At 51.3% G+C, this 22,289-nt stretch overlaps 9 protein-coding genes across 9 annotated transcripts; 5 read left to right on the top strand and 4 right to left on the bottom strand.

Moving 5' to 3' along the window:
- Nucleotides 1-4,695: 4,695 nt before the first annotated feature.
- On the top strand, nt 4,696-7,871 carry B0H65DRAFT_511320 (uncharacterized protein; the record flags this gene model as incomplete). The annotated part of the gene is made up of 3 exons (XM_062828475.1): nt 4,696-6,268; nt 6,332-6,658; nt 6,709-7,871. 3 exons carry the CDS (start codon nt 4,696-4,698, stop codon nt 7,869-7,871), a joined length of 3,063 nt encoding a protein of 1,020 aa, XP_062678409.1.
- A 1,042-nt stretch (nt 7,872-8,913) lies between these two features.
- On the bottom strand, nt 8,914-9,744 carry B0H65DRAFT_433218 (uncharacterized protein; the record flags this gene model as incomplete). Its single annotated transcript, XM_062825054.1, has 1 exon — nt 8,914-9,744. The coding sequence occupies one exon, from the start codon at nt 9,742-9,744 to the stop codon at nt 8,914-8,916; it is 831 nt and encodes a 276-aa protein (XP_062678410.1).
- A 1,580-nt stretch (nt 9,745-11,324) lies between these two features.
- On the top strand, nt 11,325-12,629 carry B0H65DRAFT_433093 (uncharacterized protein; the record flags this gene model as incomplete). The annotated part of the gene is made up of 2 exons (XM_062825042.1): nt 11,325-11,921; nt 11,994-12,629. The coding sequence occupies 2 exons, from the start codon at nt 11,325-11,327 to the stop codon at nt 12,627-12,629; spliced, it is 1,233 nt and encodes a 410-aa protein (XP_062678411.1).
- A 218-nt stretch (nt 12,630-12,847) lies between these two features.
- Nucleotides 12,848-14,483, top strand: B0H65DRAFT_288837 (uncharacterized protein). Its single transcript, XM_062822982.1, has 3 exons — nt 12,848-12,880; nt 12,951-13,107; nt 13,162-14,483. The coding sequence occupies exon 3, from the start codon at nt 13,190-13,192 to the stop codon at nt 14,219-14,221; it is 1,032 nt and encodes a 343-aa protein (XP_062678412.1). The 5' UTR covers nt 12,848-12,880; nt 12,951-13,107; nt 13,162-13,189; the 3' UTR covers nt 14,222-14,483.
- Nucleotide 14,484: 1 nt separating this feature from the next.
- Nucleotides 14,485-15,731, top strand: B0H65DRAFT_288817 (S-adenosyl-L-methionine-dependent methyltransferase). The gene has a single exon (XM_062822981.1). The coding sequence runs from the start codon at nt 14,770-14,772 to the stop codon at nt 15,571-15,573; it is 804 nt and encodes a 267-aa protein (XP_062678413.1). The 5' UTR covers nt 14,485-14,769; the 3' UTR covers nt 15,574-15,731.
- B0H65DRAFT_288758 (uncharacterized protein) lies at nt 15,637-16,692 on the bottom strand. Its single transcript, XM_062822980.1, has 4 exons — nt 16,054-16,692; nt 15,914-15,986; nt 15,781-15,852; nt 15,637-15,721 (listed from the first exon to the last, which is right to left on the bottom strand). Exons 1-4 carry the CDS (start codon nt 16,409-16,411, stop codon nt 15,700-15,702), a joined length of 525 nt encoding a protein of 174 aa, XP_062678414.1. The 5' UTR covers nt 16,412-16,692; the 3' UTR covers nt 15,637-15,699.
- Nucleotides 16,693-17,182: 490 nt separating this feature from the next.
- On the top strand, nt 17,183-19,421 carry B0H65DRAFT_432862 (uncharacterized protein; the record flags this gene model as incomplete). The annotated part of the gene is made up of 4 exons (XM_062825030.1): nt 17,183-17,462; nt 17,542-17,758; nt 17,828-17,910; nt 18,013-19,421. The coding sequence occupies 4 exons, from the start codon at nt 17,183-17,185 to the stop codon at nt 19,419-19,421; spliced, it is 1,989 nt and encodes a 662-aa protein (XP_062678415.1).
- A 139-nt stretch (nt 19,422-19,560) lies between these two features.
- B0H65DRAFT_288746 (uncharacterized protein) lies at nt 19,561-20,459 on the bottom strand. Its single transcript, XM_062822979.1, has one exon. It carries the CDS (start codon nt 20,307-20,309, stop codon nt 19,701-19,703), a length of 609 nt encoding a protein of 202 aa, XP_062678416.1. The 5' UTR covers nt 20,310-20,459; the 3' UTR covers nt 19,561-19,700.
- On the bottom strand, nt 20,460-22,099 carry B0H65DRAFT_288891 (uncharacterized protein). The gene is made up of 4 exons (XM_062822983.1): nt 21,794-22,099; nt 21,613-21,665; nt 21,349-21,517; nt 20,460-21,253 (listed from the first exon to the last, which is right to left on the bottom strand). The coding sequence occupies exons 1-4, from the start codon at nt 21,835-21,837 to the stop codon at nt 20,611-20,613; spliced, it is 909 nt and encodes a 302-aa protein (XP_062678417.1). The 5' UTR covers nt 21,838-22,099; the 3' UTR covers nt 20,460-20,610.
- Nucleotides 22,100-22,289: the final 190 nt, after the last annotated feature.

Consider the following 22,289-nt stretch of genomic DNA (forward strand, 5'->3'; position numbering starts at 1 on the left):
GGAACCAAAATTAAATTAGGGGACATTTCTAGACCTTACCTATTAAAGACTTCTCTTCTACTGTAATATATTAATAATCAATGCTGGAGATAGTTAAAATAAGGCTATTACCTAATACTTCGTATCGCTCTACTTCTCCTACCAATAGGAACCTTATATTCACCGCCGTAAAAATAACTTAACAATCCTTATACCTACGAAATATAATATCTACCGCCCTCCTACAATTATATATTATAATAGATTTTCCTAAAAATACGCGTAAAGGGATACAGTAAAATTAATTAACCCCTAACTAATAAATACTATATTCAAACAATTATAAAGCTCATTCCTTCATAAATTTATAAACCTCTCTCCACCGTAATTTTATTAAAGCGTCTCCATCGAAGTTAACAACTCCAATAAAACTACTACTTAATAAGACCTCCTCTTCCAAATTATCGCCATCATAACCGTCTAAGCCCCCACCGGGTCGAAATAAATTAATTTCATCTTATACAACTAATATCGCTCCTTAGACTAAAACTACTACTACTATTACCCTCTCTCCTCCTCTATCTCTTTATTTAAGCAAAACTCAAAATTTTCTTCACGACGCTAATTCAATATTTTGAACGTTTTTAACCGGGTATACCTGGTAGAAGTAAAGGCCAAAAGAAAAATATTACTATCAAAATATTTAACAACGGGCGAAAAGCAAGCAATAAACTTATATCGCAAAAGGCGAGTCCATCTATATAGAGGTTTAAACGCTCGAAATCTTAAAGTAGTACCGTTATTAAAAAAATAGGAATCCGGGCAACAGCGGCTAAAATTAAAGTAAATCGCAAACGAACGGGGCAGATCGAACGAAAAGAATATCGCTAAAGATCGTAAGAGCGGTAGAAACTCTTCTAGCATGCCGGCGAAAGGGAAGCGATATAAGAAACGTAAAAGAAGGGGTACTATCGCTAAAAGAGACGAGAGCAGTATGGAAAAGGGGACTCTTTAGGCGTACCTATAAAAAATAATAAATGCAACGGAGTATTAAAAAAGAGGGTCAAATATAATATAACGGGTTTATAAGAGTAAGGCACAGCGAGTAGTCGTATAAGGTTGAAATACTATATTTAACAAAGAGGAAAAGGAAGGACTACACCAGAAGAGTGCAGTCAAGAGAAGGTTTTATGCAAGTCGCTTAGAGCATACAAGCTAGATAGTTATACGGGTCTGGCCAACCAGAAGGCTCGCATCCCTATCGATAATGCAGAACACAGCTTGGCATCAGCCAAGCTTAACCCCTAGGCTCTAGCCTCATAACAGCTAGCGTTTATTAGGTAGCCGTTTAAATTTCCTATCCTTAATTTAGACGGTTATTAGAATTAGTATAGGGATTAGGTATTAAATACGGTTAAATTTGAGGGTTATGTACTTACTTAGCTAGAAGTAAGGGAGGCTTTGGCAATTCGTATTATAAATTATTGTATTAGGCCAATTGATTTTATTATTACTTAGGCACTTCCTAGAGATTTAGACTTCGCTCTTCCTCCTTCTAATTAATTATAATATAATTTATAGTGCTACATTATATTAGTAATATAATATAATTAGACCCTTATAGCTATAGTACTACTTTTAATACTTATATGGGGCGGAGGATAGGCGTTGGGGGATTTGAGTAGGAGGGCAAATCTTTAGCCGCCTCCTTAGTATTTTAAGTAGTATTTATACGGCGGGTATTAAAATTAGGGTAGGTACGTACACTCTAGGTCTGGGCGGTAAGTATAGTATATATAGTAATAGGGTTAGTATAGAGGATAGTAGTATTATTGGTAATTATAGTATTAACTGCCTTAGTAGTAGATAATTAATTAGATTGATAATTCTAAATAATTTTACGTAAACAAAATGACGCTAACGACGTAAATTTGGCGATGCGCAGGTATCGATTATATGGCTTCAGTTGTACGCGGTGTGCTGGCGCGGCTAGGCGGATAATTTAGCGATAAATATGGGGGGGATTATGTGCGCACGGAAATGGGTCTATTTGTCTATGGTTTCCGTGGTTCGGTTCCCCGTTTCGAGTTGTTGCTTTTTTGGTTGGTGGTGTTGCTTTTTACCGTTCGAGGTTACGTACCACAGTAGGTGGGAAAATTGGGATGGATGTTCTGGATGGATGTGTGTGCCCTACCTAACCTCGTTCTGTTCCCAAAAATATGAATGGCACTGGCGTTTTTGTGATCTCGTATGTATTGGAGTACAAAAAAGCAGTTGAGTTGGACGAACAAACACTGCTTCCAGACCTACATGTACCATTCTCCTTATAACACGGCTACCATACCATCCGTCATATCAACAAGGAACTGAAGTCAGAGGCGGGAAATTCGTTCCACCCGCCCGACCGCCCTTCCAGAAGCTTTCATGTTCTTTTTTGGGTCGTTTCGTTTCGTTTCGTTTCCTTGCGTCGGGTCTGGGACGAGCGGGTTCGGGTCCGGTGTGATGGGTTGCCGGTTGAAAGCTCAAGCCACATTTTCCCAGGGTCCCGTACGGGGAGGAGGGGGGTGCAGCTTCCGGTCAATTGACAGATCGAGACCCCCAGACGTTCAAGGCCACTCTGATAATCCAAGTCCAGTCAAATGACTGTATGAATATGGGAAACGTCCGAAAGCTTCTTACTATCAATTGACTGTCCGATATCAGTTAGGAAGGATCAATACGTTAAAACCCCCCAACGTTGGAAAGAATGGACGTCTATCGGTTTTGAACAATCCAAGTCCCGTCCATGAAATATCGAACGGTCAATTGACGGCTCGCTGGACCTCCCTCCTCCCAGTACGAACACTTTTCCCAGAGTCCTAGGAGGTCAAAATCATCCACGTCAAAAGTACCTACCGGCTACCGAGAGGAGTAAAAAAAGAGGTTGCAACCTCATTTTGTTCGCCATGCCTTGTACACCTCGTACAGTACCGTTCGTTCCTTGATGTTGCATTCCGACTATCCGAGGGGGGGGGGGGGGAAGGTTGCTGGGTCGAAAGTGTACCTCTAGACATGGCCAAAAAGGGAATATTTAGGGGCAGCACGAGGTTCAGTGGAGGGATCAGTCAGGGCAGGGAGAAAGACAGGGACTGCACCAGGGAAAAAGACTGAAAAAGAATGATGAGGGGTCGGGGCGGTGCGCTAAGATAAGGCAAGACGTTAGACGACAAGTCCCTGCGTCTTTCTTTCCCAGACGGGAATCTTCCCCGGTGGATCCAATTTCCATGGTTGACTGTTAGGGAATTGGGTTGTGTGAAGAGGGAAGCACTAACAGACCGGCATTCCGGGGCATAGGAGATCGGAGCTTTGGCCTCATGTTCTTTGCTTTTGCGGCTTCTTGCGGCACGCACTCCCACTTCATGTGAATAGCTCTGTGCGCACCGTCTCCAAGTCGCTTTCCATCACTCCCGTCAATCTAAGCCGCCAATCATTCCAGTTTCCAAGCATCGTTCCCTTGAAGGTCACAGATCCTCATCTTGCCTTTTTTTTCTTTCAAATCCCACCATCCCGTCCAGCTCATCCTGTTGGATGGATGATTGATGTCCTTGTTCCGAAATTGAGTTGGGCAAAGTCTTCAACCACCACAATGGAAGCACAAGCTTTTCCAGGTCCCCACCATCACCGGCGCTAAGGTATTAGCGGTACCTGCAGCAGCATTGCAGCACTGACTGCAGCAACTGGGGCAACTGGAGCAACCTTCGAAATCTTGGAACCGAAGGCATTCAAAATCATTGGAGCGCATTGGAGGGTTCGGAGGGTCACAGCACTGCAACGGGGACGTCACAAGCACCAATCCCACCTTGGATCATCTTGTCACCCTCCCAGCCATCATCCCAGGTTTCGCGAATTGCGTCCAATACCCCATTTCTCTTTTCGCTCTTTTTCCCGTTGTGACAATGAAAGAAGCGACCAGTCCGGGATTAGGGTTCATAGATTTGTTCATGTGTCCGGGGTCGTTGTTCAGATTCGGCGAGACTCGAACAGATCTTCTTTTGGGATTTGTTGGAGACTTGGAGTCCGGCACTTTTTTTTTCTGATCTTGCCGTGTCTAATCTCAATTCTTTTTCCAAACTTTTTTTTTTACCTCCTTCTATCGTCCGTCGTCTGTCGATATCGATATGGTCACGGTCTGAGGAGGAAAAACTCTCCCGCTCCCACTCTGCCACCTAGTTCGACAAACCATATCGACGCAACTACCACAACCTAATATCATACCTCGCTACGATACTCGGTGCTTCGAATTGCCTTTAGGAACACTATTCTAACTCTTAATACTTATTTACCTAATACCCCTACGGCGACAGCATCAACACATCGACTTGTGACTCTTGCGACGACCCGATCTCGATTGATCATCCCACACAAAGTTTGCCATTCCATCCCACCTCATCGGTTCAGCCCAATCGCTTGGACGTACCTGCAGACGCAAAGTTGATTGCTTGCTTATGCAGCCCAGCGACCTGCAGCGGGATAAGGTCATGGTCCAGAAAGCCGGTTGTTACCAAGCAGTTGTTACCAAGATCGACGAACCATACAGCGACTCTGAGACAATCCAATATACGCACGACTCGTTACACTGCCGCTTCCCAGCTAGGAGAAGTTAGAGGTTGGAGACGTCCCCAGCCGCCCGCCATAAGCAAACTTTGGATCCTCCATCCTCGTCGTCGTCAGTAAATAATGGAGCAGCACTTGTCCGAGTCGGCTGCCTACCTGGCAGAAGCACCCCCTATCCCCCGACGATCCCGCGAACGAGACCGCATTCGAAACCTCTCTGACCAGCAAGACGAAACCAAGAAAGTTGAAAAGACAAGTGGACAAACTTGGAGGCAAACATTGGAAAACCACCGGCAGAGAGATCCCAACCGAACCCCCGTACGGACCCCCGACCGAAAAGACAAAGACCGACGCACCGACCACATAGACCACGCGTCCGCCGCCAGCTTAGCAGCCAGCGCCAACAACGCCAACCCCAACCGAGACAGGGATCCCGACCGGCCAATCCAACCCGCCTCTCCTGAGGTCATCTCGTCCCTCATCACATCCCTCGAAACCATATCGCGCCCGCTGAGCACCCATTTCGAGTCGTCCTTCTATCTCGAGCCCATAGGCCCATCCAGCCCCATCGACCTGTCCAAACCCGGTTCGTTCGGTGTCGACTACGGCGCATACTCCAAGCCCTCCGACAGTCAGTGGCAGCACGAACATGCCCCCGTAACTGCAAGCCCTCCCGTTGTCCGGACTGGCAGATCTCGCCCTACATCCAAGATATCCGTGTCCTCCAAGGGCCCAAAATCACCAAAGAGCCCGGCACACTCTCGCGAACCCTCCGGTCTCAGGAGCTTGCTCTCGCGCGGTAGCAGCAGCGCCCTGTCGCGATCGTCGAGCAAGGCCTCCCTTGCATCCGCAAGCGAAAGCATCGGCAGGTTGAGCATCGAACGAGGAAGCGAACCGGTTTCTCCCGTTGGGACCGACCCAAAACCATTGCGCCGACAGAAATCCGCCGATAGTTGGAATTGGAGGACAGCAGGTCGCAGTCAGCGCGGGTTGATGTACATGAGCAGCAAGGAGAAATTGCGCGAACAAGAAGTTGAGAAGAATAAGAGGGCGAGCGTTATTGGTATCTCGGCACTGGTTGCAAGTTCAACAACAATAGGACTGGTTGGAACGGGCACAACAAGCGGCAGCTCGACACCCCGTCTTGATCCGTTTTCGGTAGAGAGCATCATCAGCGAGGAACCAGGCAGCGATATTCCTTCTACGCCCAAGCTATCGACAGATTGGGAACCTCCAAGCGGCTTTGGGAGCTCCCCGCCAGGTATTCCAACCAGGGAGTCATCGTTAAGGAGGTCACAGAACCCTAAGCGGTCGTCTACCAGGGCGTCGCGCATGTCAAGACGGAATAGCGAAACGGGCGCAGACGACACCATCCACGAACTCGAAGAGTATCCCAGCGAACCCCCCGAGGCACGAACCGAGAAACCGAAACGACGCGAAAGGAAAATGTTGGACCCCTTACGCCTTTCTGCAGACTTACGTATGAAACCAGCATTATCCTCACCTACAATCAACATGTTCCCAGAATCCGAAACCGACGATGTTGCGCCCTCTCCCGCTATCGCCCAGTCACGCCCCCAGGATCGCGATGCGGACCCAAAATCGAAACGAAGATCAGCCTTTCTGAACCCAGACTCTTTGGTCGGTAACGGTGATAGTAACGGGAATCTGGATGTGAAAAACAAGCGAGCTAGCAGTAAGCTTAAACGACTCTCCAGCTCCAAAAAACCTGGAAATCCTGACAAATCTTCTTCGACAGAGGGAATCGGACCACATGTTACATACGAAAGGCCAAGGAGCGCAGACAGCATCGATGACTCGGTTGAGGCTTACCTATGTAGTCCCCGACTGAGCCAAAAGATCCGACACCCGCAGACAGGTCGCGTAATCAGCTTCAGCGAAGTGGGCGATCCTAACGGGAGCGCTGTCTTTTGCTGTGTGGGCATGGGTCTGACGAGGTACATTACGGGGTTTTACGACGAGCTGGCTTTGACGTTGAAGCTCCGGATGATTACCCCTGACAGACCTGGAGTGGGCGATAGTGAGCCGTATAGTGATGACAATACCACGCCTTTGAGCTGGCCTGGTATGTTTCTCTCTTATGGTGTTCGAGTGTCAAATGCTAATTTTCGACAGACGACGTCTATGCGATATGTCAAGCCCTCAAAATCACAAAATTCTCGATTCTCGCCCACTCCGCTGGCGCCATCTACGCCTTAGCGACCGCGCTACGCATGCCTCAACACATCAGAGGAAAGATCCATCTACTTGCGCCTTGGATTCCTCCATCCCAAATAAATGTCATCGGAGGCGGTTCTCAAAACCCCTTACCACCCACCAACGCCATCCCTACCAGCCAGAAAATTCTCAGGGCCCTACCAACACCCATCCTCAAAGTCGCCAACAGTAACTTCATGCAAGCCACCAGCTCAAGCATCACCTCCTCCCTACCCAAACAAAAACGCGCCAAGCGCGACAAGAAGAAAGACAAATATTCTTCGTTGGGCATAATCGAAAACAAAGACTCCGATCGCCCCGCCACTTCCTCCGGCATCATCAGTACTGAACCAACCGGCGCAGATGAAGACATGGACCGCATCCGCCCCACCATAACCAACAGCAACAAGGGCATCGGGGGCGGCAGCGGCAGCGGCAACGGCCACCGCCACCGCCACTCCCGCTCCAAATCTACCAACCTAGCCGGCATCGACGAAAACCCCTCTCGCCACTCCACCTCCGGCCTCTCCGACTCCGAAATCGCCGCCGCTTTGGCGGTACTCGAGCGCGAACGCCAACAACAATACGACCACCGCCTGACGCACGCCATCTGGCAGTTAGCAACCACAGGCGCCAACCCGGCCGTCGACCTCTTAGTCTGCTTAGAGCGGCGCCACACCATCGGCTTTCGCTACGTGGACATCACCCGTCCGGTGGTGATCCACCACGGCAGTCGCGACACGCGGGTCCCTGTCGAAAACGTGAAATGGCTAGGCAAAATGATGAGGCGGTGCGAGGTCCGGATCCTAGAGGGCGAAGGACACGGGTTGATGGCTAGCGCGCAGGTCATGGCGGGAGTGTTGATGGAGGTGAGTAGGGAGTGGGAGGAGTGGGGCCGGGTGACGGGGCAGAATCCGGGGGTGTTGAGTGAGAGGGGGGGAGCGACGGGGACGGGGAAAGGGGATGTGAATGGGAAGCACGGGCACGGGCACGGGCATAGGAGGGGCACGATGGATCGGTTGGGGATGAGTATGGGGATGAGTTTTGGGTTGGGGGGCGGGGGAGGGAGTGGGAAGGAATGAGTGAGCCGGCAGCAATCATATCTGTCTCATGCTGTTTTTGGGTACGGTCTTCTCTTTTGGTTTACTACCTTGATGCCTTGATGGCATGGTATGGTTGCCCTGGGCTTGTGGGCTGGGCGAGATTTTTGCATTAACGGCTTTCCCTTTCCCTTCCATCTCATCTTTTTTTTTCTTTTTTTCTTTTTTTTTTTTTCGTTCTCTTTCTTTGATATCATCAAACGACTGTCACGCAACGTCAGCACTCATTCTCACATATATCATGCATGCCCTCCTATTTCTTCTTTCATATTTTCCTCTTTCTGAGTCTCATGTCTTGATATCCACACACTTTTTTTCAGCTCTGGGGTTTTATCTCGAATAGTCGATTGGTTTTTAGAGGCTGGGAGGTTGGGGTCTAACAAAATCTGTGTACTATACTAGTAGTAATGTCCAATTTGGTAATGCGAGCGAGCGCGTCGAAGGGAGCTAGGATAGGATATCGGAAAGCGCTGGAGGTGGTGGAGGAAAAGGGAATACAAAGCTGGGCATTGTTGCAATGTCTTGATCAGCAAGCGGTTTCCCGTTCTCTTCTTTTTCTCGTTATGGTGATTTTCTGCTAGTTTGTTTGACATTTGCTTTTACCAATGGGGCTTTAAGGGTATCATTCTATTTTGTCTATACTTCCAAACAGGTTATATGTTTCCCTTCCTCCTTCTTTACCATCCTGATTCATGCACTAACCATTTGCTTCTTCGTAGACACCATCGCCGTACAAAAGCACCAAAACATGATAGACCTTACAGGCACAGATACCTCCCCAGGACGACAATACTGATCAACACCAAACCCTTTTTTGCGTCTCCCACAAGCCACAAACAAAGTACCATCGTCAAATTCCATACTTTCCAGACATCTCCACAGTTCATCTCCCACTCGAATCGACGAACTTATTCCACCAGGGCAGCAAACATCAACATCCCCCTACCAATAACCCACACCCCTCAGTACACTACCCACACCTCTTCCCATCTCCCTCATTCCTACTACTTAACCCCCCATCAGCTCAAACCTGCGGCGCAGTCCAAGTAACCTTCATCTTCTCCTTCTTCCGGCTCCTCCCCGTCACCCGTCTCAGAAACCTCTTGACGGCCCTCCTCGCCGCCCGTGGGAACTTCTTCACCCTCCTCGAGAGTTTGGAAGAAGTCGACCTGCCCGACCTCTTGGAAGAGATCGTCGTGGAGGTGTGGACTCGCTTGTTGGTTACTCCCGGAATCGGCAGGCCATGGTTGGTCGTCCCGGCAGTGAAACCGGCGTTGGCGGTGACCGTGCCGTCTAAGCCGTGGCTACCACTAGCGGAGAGGGGGTGAGGATGAGAGGCGGAAGGGGCGTTAGTGGTTCGGTAGAGGGGGTGGTGGGGTTGGGGAGAAGATGAATCGGAGGGGATGGTGGAGGGGGTGGAAGAACCGGAGGGTGAGGGTTCGACGATGTGGGAGGGGTTTTCGAAGGGGTTGGTTATGTTTACTCTGCTGGAGGAGGCAACGGGGGCCGTGGGGGCCGTGGAGTAGGTATCGAATGTGGAGGTTGTTGAGTGTTTGTGGGAGAGTTTGTTGCTGTTGCTGTTCAAGAGGCTGTTATGGTGTTTGTGGTCCATGTTGTTTGGACAGGAAGAGGAGGATTGCTGCTGGTCGTAGTCGCCGTCGTCGTCAGAGTAGTGGCAGGAGTTGTTGTTGTTGAGGTTGAGGTTCTTCATGAGGCTGGTGCGAGCAGCGCTGTTGGTGCCTGTGTGGTTCTGCGTGCCGGAACCAGAGGCGATGACGAGAGGCTCAGTGTCTGAGGGCCGTCTCTGTAGAGGAGGAGAGCGACGAGGAGTGCGAGATTGGGAGCGAAGGAACATGACGCGCTTGCGGAGTTGTTCTTCTTCGAGGAGGGTAAGCACTTCGGTTTCTCTTTGCAAGATGCGAGCGGACTGGGTCATGATCGGTTAGATGGCAAATAGCTAGACTCGGAGGTCAGCGAGAAGGGCCATGAGAGGGTTCTTGGCTCTGGGACATACAGGTATGGGCCTAGGAGGAGAGATCAGAGGTACTAAAAGGTATTGATAAATGGTCGACCTATCGATGTTCGGGCAAAGTGGCGGGTTTTATAGGATGTTTGGGGACAATAATCGTGGTAAAGACAAGAGTAGGGATTCAGAGATGATGGATGGAGGTGTAGAAGAGAAGTTTGTCCAGATCCAGCACCTCGACTTGGTGTTGGACGAGCATCCTTCGTGCCTTCCCCATGGTTGTGCTCTCTTATCTGTCGGGCCCGAGTTCGACCCTTACTTGAAAGGAAGGGAAGGTTCACTGGGAAGACTGGTTGTAGACGGCAGGTGCCTCCAAGCCGGAGCACATTGGAGTCACGGAGTGGAAGCCACAACTCGAAACACGGGCAAGTCCTCCCCGATGGGGAGTTGTTCTCAGACCACCGTCGAGGAGTTTTTTTTTCCATCCACCGTTTGATCAGGAACCGCAGCGCCATACCTCGACGATCGGCAAAGTCTTGAAATTCCAGACTCAGCTTCGCAACAAGAGTAACATATTCTCACAACACTATGGTCGCCTGCACATCCAGGTAACCCTCCCTTCTTTCAAGCTTCGTTTAACCGCACAGAACCCAACTCCATCTTTCTGACTTGATTGCAGATCACCGATCCACTGGAAGCCACCGTTGATCTCCTCCATCCAGCTCAGCCTCCGCGACATCGACGTTGAGATCTGAAACCGCTTCCAGAGACACAAACGAAACCACCGCCGCCAAGGTAGGAATCAGTGCCATTGCACCGCGAAGCAAGAATGCCATGGTGGGATGGAACCCCTCGAGTCTTTGACAGCGTACGGCTACCTATGAAAAGGGGCATGTGCGCCTGGGTCGGGATTGTGGGTGAAGGTCTGGAGCAATCCCCGAAATCTCGTCCCCAGCCCTGTTTGCAGTGCCAGCCACAATTGCCAAGCACGCTCAGTCCCGCTATGGTTGACACCATCTCCTCCTTTAGTGTAACATGGCGCGCTTCTTCCTCCGCAAAGTTGGCGTCGCTGATTGGGGGCCTTAGACGACCCGGCCGGGGTAAGTTTGCTAGGGCTGACAACACCCCTGATGAAGACGCTAGGAAAGAAACGATAAGGTCACGGTCTGCCGCCCTACAATCTTCTGATGGGCTCCGCGCTTCTTTTGTTCTACCTTCCTCTTTCTTGGGTATCAAAAATCACGTTGAAGGGTTGTGTGACCTGATCGTCCCCGTTACCATACCCGACCTCACCAAACAGCTTGGATTACCACCCGAATCCAGGAGGATAACATTGCCTTGGTGATCACCGCGGTTTATCGGTTGGGATTCAAATTCTACGCCAGGTCGGAAAGCCAAGACACCACGACGAAGAGACGACGGCCGTTCAATAAACACACCGAAGCTTTCACAATAACACCTACGGCACGATGGCCTTGGCGGATAGAGTCAATCTCGGGCCTCTCACCACGGTCTTCACCGCGCCTGCAGCATGCTCCACCGCGATCTTCGCAGACAACAAGCTCGGATGGAGGGGTCAGTTGTGCGTGGATGATGGGCAATCGATAACGGACAACACAGACTGTTGGCCGGGAACACAAAGAGGTTTCTATTCCCCGGGTTTGTTCTGCCCAGAAGGATACACATCAGCCTGCACGGCGAGCGCCGTGGATGGCGTCACGTCAACCGGGTGGAAGGCGCAATATCCGCTTCAAGATGGCGAGACCGCTATTGGGTGCTGCCCGACTGGGTTCCGGTGCGGTGACCTCGGAAGCGAGGGCCAAACGTGTGTTCTCAGATGGGGCACCTTGTCCATGGAACAGCCTACCGCAAAGTGCATCAACGGACAGTTGACGGATTTTGGCACCATGACATTCCCATCTCAGAAGCCGAACCTGTATGCAGGCATGGTCCAGATCAACTGGAAGGCTTCAGATCGGGACGAGTCTGCCACTACTACCACCACTTCGGCCAACTCCGACTCTACATCCGGTTCCGCTTCCGCCAGCCGCAGCAACCCCGACCTGGTCACTGTTACGAGGACGGTTTCGGGATCGCTCACCACTGAGACTTTGAGCAACACGGGAGAGACACACGAGGGCACGGATAAGCCAGCGATGGGTAAAGGAACAGTTGCTGGCACTGTTGTTGGTGTGATGATGTTCGTGCTTTTCTTCCCGATAGGGTGGTTATTCCGGAGGAATCGCCAAAAGAAAGCTTCCGCCGAAGCTTCTGCTGAGGGCGGCCATGACAGTGATTCAGCTGCTGACCCCACGAGGTCACTTGTGGGAATGGCGGCAGCTTCCAGAGCCCCTGGTTCCTCAGCCGCTCAAACGCCTCAGCCAGGCTACGCAGATCACCCAATGCATGAGGCTCCAGGGGATTATAAGCCTTATACGGTTGGCGTGTACTCCGTCTCCCAACTTGACGACAACAAGGTCACGCCCGAGTTGCCCATGCACCATGAGATCCACGAAGTATATGCCCCTGGTGCCAACACGATCCCTGAGCTGCCTGAACACAGCGAGGTACACGGGGTTCACGTCCTTGGTGCCCATACGACGCCCGAGTTGCCTACTCAGCGTTCGGCGTATGAGGTTGCTGGAACGGCACCAAAGGGACCCATTCATCACTCAGTCAATGACGCCCCTTGGTCACCAGTTGATCCGTTTGAGGTGTCAGCGACACCGGTAGATCCCAACCGACCGGGATCTGGGGCAGCGGGTGGAAGGTGATGAATGGAGGAGGAGCGTTCTCTGTTTGGTCAAAGTTCGTTGCTTTTTTCTTTTTGTCCTTGCATGAGCGTTTGATGACGATAGAGATGTAATGTGCTAGATGCTGTGTGATGTTGTATGAGACTTAGATGTAAGCCTGTCGTTGTCTTCAAAATTATCCTTCTTTACCCTGCAGTCACTCTTGCATTTTTGTTGATTCACGCTTGGTATTGGCCATTCTGGACATGCCAAAGCAAAAGTGACCTTTTTTGGTATGTGGCACACCTTCTCTTCTTTCCCGCAGGCATTATCTTGTAACACAACGCTTACAAGCTCTTGAAGTACTTGTTTTCAGGGGCTTGGTAAACAATCATAACGAGGGTTAGGGTAAATGACGGTGCGATAGCGAAGGCCGGTTAGCGCCGCATATCGGAGGGATCAGCCCGCAACCCCTCACGCATCTCACCCCATGCCATCAACCTATACCAAACATCTCAAAGTAGGTATCTTCCACTCTACAAACGCTCTCAATCGGGATCCTGAACATCAAAAGCTCATCACAGAAAAGGAACACCACAACCATGGCATCCGAGCAAAAGAGAGGCGACGTCTCAATCCGCCACTCCATCCGCTGGTTCTCCACCACCTCCTCCTCTTCCAGCAGCGACACTCCCCCACCTTCGGAGCCAACCTCAACAATCGTCCTCACCTCTCCCGGCGGCCGCTTCGTCGACCTGCGCATCCTGAAAGAAGACCCTTCCTCCCCCGATCACACCTCCGTTTTTAGTCCCCAACCCCAACCCGCATCCGAAACCGAAGCCGAAGAAGTCAAAACCCTCACCCTCTCCCGCCTGGACTGGGCCATAGCCGGCACCTCCACGCACACCCCCACCCGCCCTACCATCGGGTACTACGGGCAGAAACTGATTCTGCCTGATGGGCGCACGGTTAATGGGAGTGTGGCGGACTTGAAGCAGGGAAAACAGCCGTATCAGAGGGGGAGGTGGACGCATTGGGTTGATTCTAGGGTTGTTTATACTGGGGAGGGGGCGGGGGAGGAAGTGGCTGATGAAGGCGATATGTACCGGATTCCTGGCGAGCACAACGAGAAGCTTACGTTGGAAAAGGGGAGGATGGTTAACCCCGAGACGGGGAGGGAGGAGGAGTATGAAGAGGTTTGGGGACCGGATGAGGAAGGGGTGGCGGAGCCTCCGTATGTAAAATGTGTCGTTTGGGAGCTGGATAACGAGGCGGAGAATAGAGGTGCGGAGGGGAGGGTCGTGAGGGTTGGGAGATGGACACAGGGAATTTTGAGACGGGGGAATGAGCTGTTGTGCGAGAGGTGGAGGTGGGTGGGTGGTGAGGATGAACGGACTAGATGGAGGTTGGAGGCGAGGGTTAGGGGGTATGTGGGTGGCGAGGAGAGGGAGAAATTGGATATTGAGGCTGGGAGATTCAATCCCACTCTTAGCTGGCCTGGTCAAGAGCTGGAGTTTTCAAAGGGGCTTATTGCTGATGTGATCGGTGTGGGAGACCCAGGAAAGATGGAAGTTGGGAACATGGTCCAAGAAAGAAATGGTGATGTGTGGACGCTGGTGGAGTGGTGTCCTTGAAAGGCTGATGATCCTTTTACCTGTATTGCGTTACCATGAGGCAGCAAGGGGTACACCCGATCGGGTTGTTACCTGTATGAACTTGCGTTTTCGGCGTTTCTTAATACGACGATGATAATGATCATGTTTTTTTTCTTAGGTACAGCTGCCTCCTGTGGACTGCTACCGGCCAACCATACCGTACAGAGGATCGCGGGTCACGCCATCTTATAGATCATGGCATCACCTATTTAGTGCCTGGGCTTCAGACTATGGTACTGTTCAGCATCTTCAAAGCCGAAAACAAACGCCTCCCCACGACATTTCTTTTAGGAAACTTTCATCGATGGAGGCAGGAGAGAGGGTTAAGTGCGCTAGCTACATGCTACCCAATAGTTGCTTACATAATAGTATTATCCCCCTTCTCCAACTTCCCCTCCTTTTACATTATTTCGACGACTCATCAACATTTCAGCAAGATTCTCATAGTTGGACTCAGACTCAACCGCAACCTTGACTCCAATTTCACCTCCGAAGTTACCTAAATCACAAACCTTTGGCCTTGCAAGATGGCATCCCAAACCACAGCCACAGACCCAACCCCCACCACCGGCACCGGCAACGCCCGCTTCAACACCGACGCCGCCAACTGGGACTCCAACCCCTCCATCCAACTCGCCACCTCCCTAGCCTTCGAATCGTACCTCTCCCGCTTGCCTCCCCCCTCCGAGCTTTCGTCCTTCAACGTCCTCGAAATCGGCTGCGGCACCGGTCTCCTCTCCCTCCTCTTGGCCCCGCACGTCCGCTCCCTCACAGCCGTTGACGCCGCCGAGGGAATGATCGACGTGCTCACTCACAAGTTATCGTCTGTCGGGTCTCATGCCCAAATAAAAAATGTTCGGCCGGTTGCTTGTCTGTTGGAAGACCCGGAGGACCCTATCATCAAAATCGATCCCGTAACTGGCGAAGCATGGGACGGGAACATGAAGTTCGATTTGGTTATTAGTCATTTGGTGCTGCACCACGTCGCTGACCTCTCTGCCCTCTTCAAAACCATTTACGGCACTCTCAAACCCTCCTCCACTCATGGCCACCAAAAGGGGGGCGGAAGGGTGATAACGACAGACTTCGAGAACTTTGGACCAGAAGCGAGGAGGTTTCATCCCGAGGCCAAGATGGAAGGGGTGGAGAGGCATGGGATTACCAAGGAGGAAATGGAGGGGGTGCTAAAGGGGGTGGGGTTTGAGGAGGTGAAGGTTGAGAGGGGGTTTGTAATGCAGAAAAGGGTGGAGAGTGAGCCGGGGAAGGGGGATATGGAGAGGGGGCCGGTGGTGGAGTTTCCTTTTTTGGTTTGTGAGGGGAGGAGGGTGTAGGTTTTTGCCGTGGTTGAGGTGGGAGGTGGGAGGTGGGAGTTGGGAGTTGGGAGTTGGGAATTGGGGAGGTGTGATGAAGAGTGATTGCTGTTGGGGACCGCGTGGAAGGGGAGTGCTTGTTGTGGTTCAGTCAGAGTCTGAGAGTTTTCTGGATGGCAGATATGTCAGTCTTGGGCCAAAGAAAGGTTACTGCTGGGATTGTCGGACCTCAGTGCTTGCTTCACTTTATTGAGGGTTGCTTCGATCTCGTTGATGTTGTCTTCTTGGCTTCTCGTGGTGCTGAGCGTGACCAGTCAGTACGGGATCTTATCTGATGTCAATGGTGGACGGGAATAAGTACATGAGGAGGAAAGTTAACTGGATGGTGTTTAGGTGTTGAAATTGTGTCTCGATCGCAGCCACGGCACCCATTACTGCAAGCTTCGATCAGCAATTCGTCCCGTGGAGAGAAGAAGGTAAGGTAGCTCAAGGGTAGGTTACCGTCAGGCCGATTATACCACCACCAGTGGTGCTTTTTGCTGTTTTTCTCGAGCTCAACTGTTGCTTTTAGATGATAGTCCTTAATTTTGTTGAGGGTCATCAAAAAGTTGCTCCTAATCTTACTACCTTCCCAGTCCGAGTGCGCCTCGTTCTCGAGCTTGTTAAAGTGGTCTTCTATCTGACTGATGTGGCATTCTCTCGCTTGCAGCTTCTCTTGGATATCCTCGATCTCCCTGTCCGCGCTGTGTGTGATAGAAAGGAAGGTAACAACGAGTGTGAGAAGTCCAAGAGTGAATGTCAACAGGCCAACGACATTGCTGAGAGTGGACAAAGGGCTGTCGCCTTTGTCATCGGACATTTTGCTTTCTGGTAAAGATGAAGCCTTGATTGAGATTTCGGCGGGTTCGGCAGGGCTGAGAAGATAAGCATTCTACGGCCAAGCCTGGTGGAAAGTTTCGAAGACCGCAAGAGCCGCGGAAGTGCGACGGAAACGAGGGGTCTAGTATTTCAGGTGGTGTGCAAATCACGAAATGCTCAGACAACGAAGATCATGGAAAACGCCAAAGTAGACTGTCAGCGTCCAAATTCGGTTGACATGTGCATGGACACTCTCCTCGGACACCCTCAGCTGGAGGCATTCAATGGAGCATTTCAAGCCACAATGTCATGGTGGACTGAGTGGTATCGCCATTGGTGGCTGCTTCCTTCCACGCTCGCCGATCGAATGGCTGTGTAATGGATGTGTGGCAGTCGTCCCCCACCACTACCATAGTCCTTCCTGTTTTTATTCTAGACTGCGGGGTTATCTCCCTCACCCGGATTCTTCTCCCCGACAAGCATCCAATTAACACAATCTTCCCACTGCTTTGCCTCTTCTTTTTAGGATGTGTGTACGACAGGAGTACCATGCATATCAGCCTCGATCGGTACTACGCGAGTGAGTGGCTCAGCTATGATGTGTACCACCCATCTCCGCGGTGTGACCATCAACAAGGCTCAGCTATGGGCGGCCCATATATGAGGGGCCCCTATATGGACTTTAGAATCCCCAGGATACCCCCAAGCTGATCCATCATTGCTTGGTAACGGTCAAACTCCTCATGTGCATCATCCACCGTCAAAAAAGAATATGACTGGCGACAAGACGATCGAATTAACTCGAAGTGATGACCAGTCGATCACCGTCTCTTCGGGAACGGACACTTTCACAATCGCCTTCTGCGAAGTCCCCAGAGTGAACGACAATGCAGAACGTCGCTTTCAACGCGTTAGAAAGCCGCTCGTGGACATCAACGAAACCAAAGAAGACTCTTCAGGACCCTTTTTTCCCTTCACAATCTATGGTCCTCCAACGGAGGGTAGTACCAAAGGTGTAAAGAAGAGTGGTAGCCACTTCCTTGTCATCAAAGGTACGTCATCTTAGTCGATTGACTCCCACAAGGATCATTCTTTAGGTAGGCAATATGCTAAAGAAAACTTATCTTACAGATGACAAAGCATTTGCAATCCGCATGGTTGGGAACTCCAAAGAGTCCGCCTTCAAGGTGAAAGTGAGAGTGGGTGGTGTCAATGTTCTCCAGCACACCACACATGGGGAAAAGAGTCAGGACTACTTTGTCATCTCCGAGCAGAAATGGGTATGGGGGAAGCAAGTCAGCAAGGATACTGCGCGTCAGTTCCGTGTTTTCCGTCGTGGAAGAGAAAGGTACCTCTATGTACCATTGCCCGTCACACTCCGGATCCGAGTTCTCGTCTGACTTGTGACCCTCTGCAGACTGTCTCTCCGATACCAGCTTCTGAATAACAACATCAAGAAAGAAGTAGAGATTGAAATCACTTCCCGGCGTCCGCGTCAACGTTGGCGGCCGATTTACATGACTCTGGACGGGGAACGGTCTGCCTCAGATTCCGGTATCATGCCACAGCCCGCGCAATCACCACCACAGCCAGCTTATCAAGCAACTACTTGTCAATATATCGCTTCCTCTGCCCCATACTCAGCTTCCATGTGGATGCCAGCACTGCAAACAACCTTTCAAGAACCTGCTTTCAACGATACAGGTCCGTCAACCCCCTACGGCTATGGCATGCTACTACCGCCGCCGCCGCCGCTACTAACAACCTCTCACGAAATTGCTTACGATGACCTGGTTCCACCAACAATATTCGAACAGGCCATACCACCACCGGTGATACCAACCTACCAACCCCAAGCATCTCAAACTGCACCCACGGAGCTCGTTACCCCTTTATCCAGCGGCGACCGTCCAAGTAGCCCACCATCACCGCCACAACAAATCAGTCAAGCAACTTCTTTGGTTGACGCAGATCATATCGACCACATTTACTACGACTATATGGCACCAACACCGCCGCTACTATCCGAGTTCCTATCCCGACCCAGTCCTCCCCAAGCATCCTACCCTAGCTCCCCGGAGCCCGTCCTCGGTTCACTGAGCTCACCACCATCACCACCATCACCACCATCACTACCAGCACCACAGGCCCCTTATCAGGCACCCACCCACGGATATAACGACTTTACCGGTTCCGCTGCCCCCTACTTCAGGTCCCTTCGATCATCTTACCCTAGCCCTCCGGAGCCCGTTCTTTGTTCAGTCCGTCCATCACCACCACCAGAACAAGAAGGAGCACCAAAAACCCCCAGCGACCAAGAAAGCATCCACTCCGACCCCGAAGAGGACATGCTCCCGCACCAAATGGTCGTCGGAACCGGCGGCCTGATCGAGCAAATCGTCCACACGGACAAGCACCCAGGCCCCGAATGGATCGACGAATGCACCGTGACGCTCAAGTTCAAGATTGTCGACCCGGACTACTTGAAGAAAGAGGCCGGCGTGAAGAAAGTGGGTATTCTCGGTGGAAACTACCGAGAGGTGCCCAACCCACCTAACGGGACATTTCGAGGACACGCGCCGGTTGTGACGGACCCGGATGGATTGAGGCGGGATATTAGGTCGCCTATGGAGATGGAGATGGAGCTGAATCGGAATGCGGGTGGTAAGGATAGGGATAGGGAGCCGCCGGAGTCGCCCAAACGGGAGTCGCCGGTGGATTCGGGGGTGGGCTTGGTGGGAGAGGTGGAGGGGGACGGAGAGGATGGGGGTGAGCAGGGAGACCAGGAAAATATGAGAGAGTTCAAAAGGCTTAGAGGTGAGGCGAAGAGTCAACCTCGAGGGTTGATGAATGATATACGCATGAAGAAGAAGAGGCATCAGCAGCGTAAGCGAGGTGGGGTGAGGATAATGGCTGTGAAGCGGAAGGAACATGAACCGAAAGGGGAGAGAAAATCGAGATGGCGGACATTTGTCGATGCTATGAGGCGGGTTTTGACATTGGGTCGGTAGGCTGTTTGGTCGTTGTTGATGATAAATTGACCGAACATGAGCGGCGGCTTAGGACGGTGAGGCGCTAGGCGTAGTGGTTGCGAGAGACTGAATGGTCGGCTCCAACTCGAGAATTCTGGTCGTTTGGTGGTTGGGGTTGCTGAAAGCCTCATGTGAGGGTATGTATGCGCAACAAAGCTTTGGAGAGTAGGTGGGTGCCTACTCTTGGAGATGGACGATGTTTAATCCTTGGATCAGAAGGACGTAGGAGTCAAGCTGGGCGACGATCGCCGAGACTTTTCACCAGGTTATCAAACTGTCAATTGCTTGGAATGAGCACAAGTGTGAAAAGCTTTCATTCGTGAGTGAGCAGTGTAAGCCGGATAGTCTGAACTTACACTCTTTGTAGTTCTCCTCGAATGTCTTCTTCTTTTCGCGCCATATTTTTGCCTGGAAGAAACGTCTCCAGTCTGTCACCAACATATCGCAGAAGCCCTTGAACTCACCAGACAATAAGATTACAATCATTGTTTGTATGTGAAGTCCCAGAGAGGGAGGGAAGTCATAATCCGGCATTTTTTGGACAATCTGCTTGGGCCTGCCGTAACATTGGTCGACATCCTCCAATATTCTGTCCACTGAGTCTTCATGCGAGCTTGGGAGAGTTTCAGCCACTACTCGTTTTCCTCTGAGAATGCCCCTCGCATCGAACAAATTGAAATACGCCGATTTCAAATGAAGGAGGCGCGCAGACTCCATCCACTTTGTGATCCTTCGCTCCTCGAACATCAATCTTTCGCGCTGAAGAATCCGAACTATCAAGAGGTTAATGGCCGAAAGAGCAAAGGTGATGAGGCCGATGATGTTTGCAGCCGTGGACAGACTGCTGTCTTGTGAATTGTCTGACATGCTTGTGGTTATTGTTGCGTATGGCAGGTGCTAGGCCGTTGGAAGACTGAAAACAAAACTTGATCAAGACTTCGTCTCGAGTCGTGGAATACATGATGGGACAAAAGTTCCCACAGCCTGGCATGTACTTATACACGTCTGCGACAGATATCGTTGTTACACCGAGTCAGCCCACCCACCACGGGCCAGACTGAGCACTCGCCCATTGGTAGGTACCCAATGCGCCTTGTACAGCTCTCCAGCCACCGTCCATAAGCCAACCAAAGTAGCACATCCACTTCATCATCATCCTGCCTACGGCTCAGTTCAACTTCTTCTGCGCCTCCTCCTGCGCCAACACCCTCTCCAACACATTCATCTTAAACATGCGATACATGACCAAATCCAACAACCAATCGCCAAAGAACGTGCCCGTCCAGACAAGCCTCGCCCACCCGCCCGCCCAGAAATAATCCGCCCTTCCAAACCAGCTCCTCAGACCCAGAGGCATCTCCCCCTTGAGCGCATTCTTCACCAACTTCCTCGCATAATCCTCTGTCTTCAAAGTAGCATTGTTCTGCGAAAACGTCAACCTGCGCTCAAAGAACTCCTTGACGCGCATGTAGATGCTGTTCTCCGGCAAGGTGCGGTGCGTCTTGGAGGCGATTTGGGACTGGACGGTTCCCGTCATGGTGGTCATGACGCGCACACCGAAGGGCTTGAGTTCCAGCCGCAAAGTGCGCGAGTAGGAGACCACGGCGCCCTTGGTGGCGCAGTAGACGGATCCAAAGACGTAGGGGGTGATGGCGGCGAGCGAGGCGATGTTGATGATCAGACCCTTCGCGGCGATGAGCTGGTCGGCGAAGGCTTGGCACATGGCCATGACGCCGAAGACGTTGGTCTCGAAGGTCTCGCGGACGTCGTCGAGATCGATGTCGGTGGCGGGGTGGGTGTGGGTGCGGCCGCTGGGGGTTGGGGGTTAGTATGGGTTTTGGGGGGGGGGGCGGGGGGAAGGGGGGAAGTAAACAAATGGGATACTGGCAGCACGGGATGGACGTACGCGTTGTTGACGAGAATGTCAAGCTTGCCGCCGGTGATCTGGGCAACCTCCTCGTGGCAGGTCTTGATGCTCTGAGGGTTGGTGACGTCGAGGGCGAGGGTGCTCATGCCCATGTCGGCCATCTCGGCCAAGACGGCTGGGTTACGCGCCGTGGCGATGACATGTACGCCTTCAAGAGTGTTAGTATTTTGTGTGATAAGAACTGATAAGCAATGGGCGGGATATTTTGTGTAACTCCGGGAACGGGTAGTTGGTGGTACATACCTTGCTTGTGAAACTCGAGGCAGAGGGCATGACCAATGCCGCCTGGCGTGCAGCTATAATGGGAATGATAAGATATGGTCAGCGATTTGCTATCACGAATCCAGAGGATGGATGAGTGAAACGCCTAGAGGACATATCGTTGACACTCTCGTAAATCGAGTGAACAGCGCGATGAACTCACCCAGTGATCAAAACGGTCTTCTGTCCAGGTAGAGGGCCAGTCATTTTCGCGCTTGACTGAAGGGATGATGATGTTGAATGGTGGTGAGATTCGAGTTTGATGAGCTTTCACTTTTGGTGAAACGCCCCGCTAACAAAGCTACCCCTAGAGAGATGCCGAGGCTTGTGAAGCCAATTGATTGCAAGGGTTAGGGTTGTATTGACTCGATCCCTTCTTTCTTTTCACCTACCCGTGAAGATATGGCGTTGAAAACATGCTGAACTGCGGTGATGGTAGGTAGGCTAGAAACAGGATACGATGCCTGAAGCCACCTAATATCAGGAAATCGTAAGAGGGGAACAGCCAGTGGCATCTCTGGGATAAAGTGCTCCCCGCAAGAATTCATCAATGCCCTCCATTTATCCACGGCAAACCTGCTCATGAATCTGGGTCAAGGATCAACGATCGGCAGAGTCTGTCGGCTCATGAGATTGAGTACTTAAGTACTCAGCCCGAG

Source organism: Neurospora tetraspora, assembly GCF_033439725.1.
Source record: "Neurospora tetraspora strain CBS 560.94 chromosome Unknown B0H65scaffold_7, whole genome shotgun sequence".
Taxonomy (NCBI): Eukaryota; Fungi; Ascomycota; class Sordariomycetes; order Sordariales; family Sordariaceae; genus Neurospora; species Neurospora tetraspora.

Excerpts from the sequence above, each read along its gene's own strand:
- B0H65DRAFT_288837 (XM_062822982.1), top strand. The coding sequence starts at position 13,190 with ATGGCATCCGAGCAAAAGAGAGGCGACGTCTCAATCCGCCACTCCATC.
- B0H65DRAFT_288817 (XM_062822981.1), top strand. The coding sequence starts at position 14,770 with ATGGCATCCCAAACCACAGCCACAGACCCAACCCCCACCACCGGCACC.
- B0H65DRAFT_288758 (XM_062822980.1), bottom strand. The coding sequence starts at position 16,411 with ATGTCCGATGACAAAGGCGACAGCCCTTTGTCCACTCTCAGCAATGTC. Across the intron at positions 15,987-16,053 it reads GTGGTATAATCGGCCTGACG|TAATGGGTGCCGTGGCTGCG; the intron begins GTAACCTACCCT and ends CGAAGCTTGCAG. Across the intron at positions 15,722-15,780 it reads AAAGTGAAGCAAGCACTGAG|AAAACTCTCAGACTCTGACT; the intron begins GTCCGACAATCC and ends TCTGCCATCCAG.
- B0H65DRAFT_288746 (XM_062822979.1), bottom strand. The coding sequence starts at position 20,309 with ATGTCAGACAATTCACAAGACAGCAGTCTGTCCACGGCTGCAAACATC.
- B0H65DRAFT_288891 (XM_062822983.1), bottom strand. The coding sequence starts at position 21,837 with ATGACTGGCCCTCTACCTGGACAGAAGACCGTTTTGATCACTGG. Across the intron at positions 21,518-21,612 it reads CCTCGAGTTTCACAAGCAAG|GCGTACATGTCATCGCCACG; the intron begins GTATGTACCACC and ends ACACTCTTGAAG. Across the intron at positions 21,254-21,348 it reads GACATTCTCGTCAACAACGC|CGGCCGCACCCACACCCACC; the intron begins GTACGTCCATCC and ends CCCAACCCCCAG.